Source organism: Podarcis muralis, chromosome 5 (assembly GCF_964188315.1).
Source record: "Podarcis muralis chromosome 5, rPodMur119.hap1.1, whole genome shotgun sequence".
Taxonomy (NCBI): Eukaryota; Metazoa; Chordata; class Lepidosauria; order Squamata; family Lacertidae; genus Podarcis; species Podarcis muralis.
Genome location: NC_135659.1, coordinates 82,833,990 through 82,837,312, shown reverse-complemented (window position 1 = coordinate 82,837,312; position 3,323 = coordinate 82,833,990). Strand labels below are relative to the sequence as shown.

General features: G+C 55.6%; 1 protein-coding gene across 1 annotated transcript; it reads right to left on the bottom strand.

Moving 5' to 3' along the window:
* Positions 1 to 715: 715 nt before the first annotated feature.
* On the bottom strand, positions 716 to 3,123 carry CEBPB (CCAAT enhancer binding protein beta). Its single transcript, XM_028735191.2, has one exon. The coding sequence runs from the start codon at positions 2,673 to 2,675 to the stop codon at positions 1,563 to 1,565; it is 1,113 nt and encodes a 370-aa protein (XP_028591024.2). The 5' UTR covers positions 2,676 to 3,123; the 3' UTR covers positions 716 to 1,562.
* Between the last annotated feature and the right edge of the window lie 200 nt (positions 3,124 to 3,323).

The following is a 3,323-nucleotide window of genomic DNA, read 5'->3' as shown; positions in this document are numbered from 1 at the left end:
TCCTTTTTTAAAAAAAAAAAAAGCAATGAGATCCGAAAAGGAATTTGAACGCCTTACTTGGCATCTGTGTTTTGACACTGTCTCGTTCTCAAACTAATCTGTGTCATGAGGCTTAGAAACTTTCCCCGCCCTTAAAACTAAAATCTGGGCATTCACAAAAACGGACTGCAGAGAAGTAGGCTGCCCGCAACTCTTTCAGAAATTCTGGAAAAGTTTTGAAATAGATATGCCTAAAGAATTTATTCCAACCTTTCCTGAGGAATGTATTCTCAGCATAACCAGCTCAAATGTATCCCTATGACACACAAATCTATCTTTTTCTTATCCCCCCCCCCATCCTCTGCAGTTACTTAAACAGATTAGAAATATTGGTTTATCACACCAAGATAATAAAAGAACTGAGAAATAAAGGAAACAAGGCCCATTATGTTTTTGTCATCCCCTTATACGTTACCTGCAGTTCCAGGTCTCCCCAATTTGTAGTAATTCACAAGCCGATCGACAGTTTCAGCAACAAGGCAGTGAACTGGAAGAAGTGACTGCTTTGCTTCCAAGCTGGTTCTCTTGGGAATTTCTGCTGAACGAAGAACTGGAAGAAATCTATATTCTATTTCAGCTGCTGGGACACCACTCAGTTATTTTAATGGTTCTAGATTGCCCCCCTCCCCCCCCCATATAGTGGAGGGTTAGCACCCTGAAGAAAACAAAGCTCTCATTTTCCGTCCTGACAATAAAGTTTTATTAAAATTGTTCATTAATGCTTCATGTGTAGCAAGAATGCATAGATCCCAAAATATACATATGTCTTTTTTTCTCCTTATAGAAATAGACCATTCTTTATAATAAAAAACAACTGTAGGAACATCTTTAACAGATTACTCAATCCATGACTGACAGTTACACGAGGTTGCATCATGTGTAGCCAGCTTTTCCAGCCATGTTTTAAAGATTGCATCACTCTGGCCTCTCTTTCTCTCTACTTTATTCTCTCTCTCTTCTTAAATAACACAAGCATTCAACCCAAAAAGAAAAAAAAGGGAAAAAGGGAGGGGGGGACAACCGCTGCAAAGACATCAGATCGGAAATTAAGTGGCTTGTGTCGGGTTTGCCGTCACCTTTTTTTTTCTTAGAAAAAAACCAGTAACAAGAAAAGTTGGAGGGGGTAAAAAAAACAAATCATGATTCCTCCGTGAGGTTTGCAGAGGTAAATGGAAACCGCCAGGAGACTCCCCGCGCCAGCCGAAGGAGTTGGACAGCACGTAGCTTAGAGCGGAAGGCTTCTCCCACCTCGAGCGCGCGAATTAAAGGTGAAATAATAAAAATAAAAATGATACGCATTCATATATGTAAACCCTCTGGGCTCGCTCTCTCCCTCGACTTCTCCCCCCCGATTCTGCCTCGCCTTGTAAGGAGCGGGGAGACGCGCGTGTACAAACCCACCCCAGATCCCACCGCCCCCAACCTCGCCGATCCTTCCCCCAAACTCCATGCGCCGCCTGCGCCCCCTACTCCCCAGCGCAACCCCCTTCCCCCCTCAGCTCTCGTCGGGGGTCGGCTGGGGGTTAGCAGTGTCCGGAGGTGGCCAAGAGCGGCTCGGGCAGCTGTTTGAACAAGTTCCTGAGCGTGCTGAGCTCCCGGGAGAGCTGGTCCACTTTCTTTTGCAGCCTCTCGTTCTCGGCCGTCAGTTCCAAGACTTTGTGCTGCGTCTCCATGTTGCGCAGCTTGGCTTTGTCGCGGCTCTTGCGCACGGCGATGTTGTTCCTCTCGCGCCGCAGCTTGTACTCCTCGCTGTGCTTGTCCACGCACTTCTTCGACTTGTGCTTGCCGCCGCCACCTCCGCCGCCGCCACTACCGGGGCCTGCCGGGTAAACGCCGCCGCCGCCGCCGCCGCCACTTCCTCCTCCGGCCGAGGCGGACTTCGAGGAATCGGACGGGTTCGGGGTGCCCGGCGGGCTGGAAGACGACGACGTGGAGAGGTTGCCGCTGCTGCCGCTCGGCACCGACTGGTAGCCCAAGTAGGAGCGCACGGTGCTGCCGTAAGGAGAGGACATTCCCCCCAGGCCGGGCCCTGCGCCGCCACCGCCGCCGCCCTCGTCCTTGCGGGGCCCTTTGCAAGAGTCCAAGTGCTCGAAGACCGGCTCCACTTTGGTTTCCACCATGGGCGGGTAGCAGCCCAGCAGCGTGCCGGCCTTGTGGCCTGCTTGCCCGACGCCCGGGTGGTGGTGGTGGCCGTGCCTGGCTAGGCTGATGTACGCGTAATCGGGGTGCTTTTTCCCGCCGCCTTTATAGTCCTGCTCCGAGAAGAGGTCGGAGAGAAAATCTTGGCTGCTGTTCCCGCCGCCGCTGCTGCTGCTGCTGCCTCCGCTGCTGCTGCAAACCGGCTCAAAGTTGCCCCCTGCTGCCGCGGAAGGAGGCGGCTGCTGCTGCTGCTGCGCCTGTTGCTGCTGCTGCTGCTGCGATGCTAAAGGGTCCAGGTAAGGGCTGAAGTCGATGGCTCTCTCGTGGTCTCCGACGGTAAGCTCGGTCATGGAGCGGCCCCCTGGAGCCCGGGGGTGCAGCTTGCTCAGAGCAGCCAGACAGTCCGCCTCGTAATAGAAATTAGCCACTTCCATGGATTTAAAGGCCGGCGGCTGGAGCGGGAGGCATGCCTGGTCCCAGGCCACCAGGCGTTGCATGAAAGCAAAAGGAGAGGCGGGGAGCAGACGGGGAAGGGGGCGAGGGAGAAAGGGGGAGTCCCGGCCCCCCGGAGCTGCTGGGGCGGTCGAGTCGCTGGCTTCAGACGGCGAGCACGATCGGTCGCGCAAAGCCCTCGCGTTCCTTGGAGAGGGCTCCTTTCCCCAGCGCGCCCGCTGACCGTCCGCGCCCGCAATGCTTCAGAGACCCCGAAGCTCCAGGCTCTCCTGGACCCCGGTGCTGGCGCTGGTGCTGCGGCCGCTGGCTGCCGGGCTGTGTGGCTGCGGGTGAAGCTCGCTGCGGACCATCTGGTTGCTCCGGGTGCCGCGCCGTCGCTTAAAAGTCTCCGGACTTGGGAAAGTTCCTTTGCGCGCAGTTATTTATAGGGGCGGCGCGTCCCTTGGCAACGGGACGTCACGCCTAGCTGGCTGGCTGCCACGAGCTCGCGCAGCGCACGAAAGCGCCTCGCCCGCTGGCTGCAGCCTCAAAGGAGCGCGCTCCGAGTGCGTGTGGACCTCCCGGAGCCTGGGCCATTCATAATAACAACAACAAGGCGCGGATCGAGGGGAGGGGAGGAGGGGAGGGGAGGGATGGGTGGATTGGGTTTGGCCCGGGGAGGGGCGTTATTCTCCCCAGCCGGGACAAAGTTT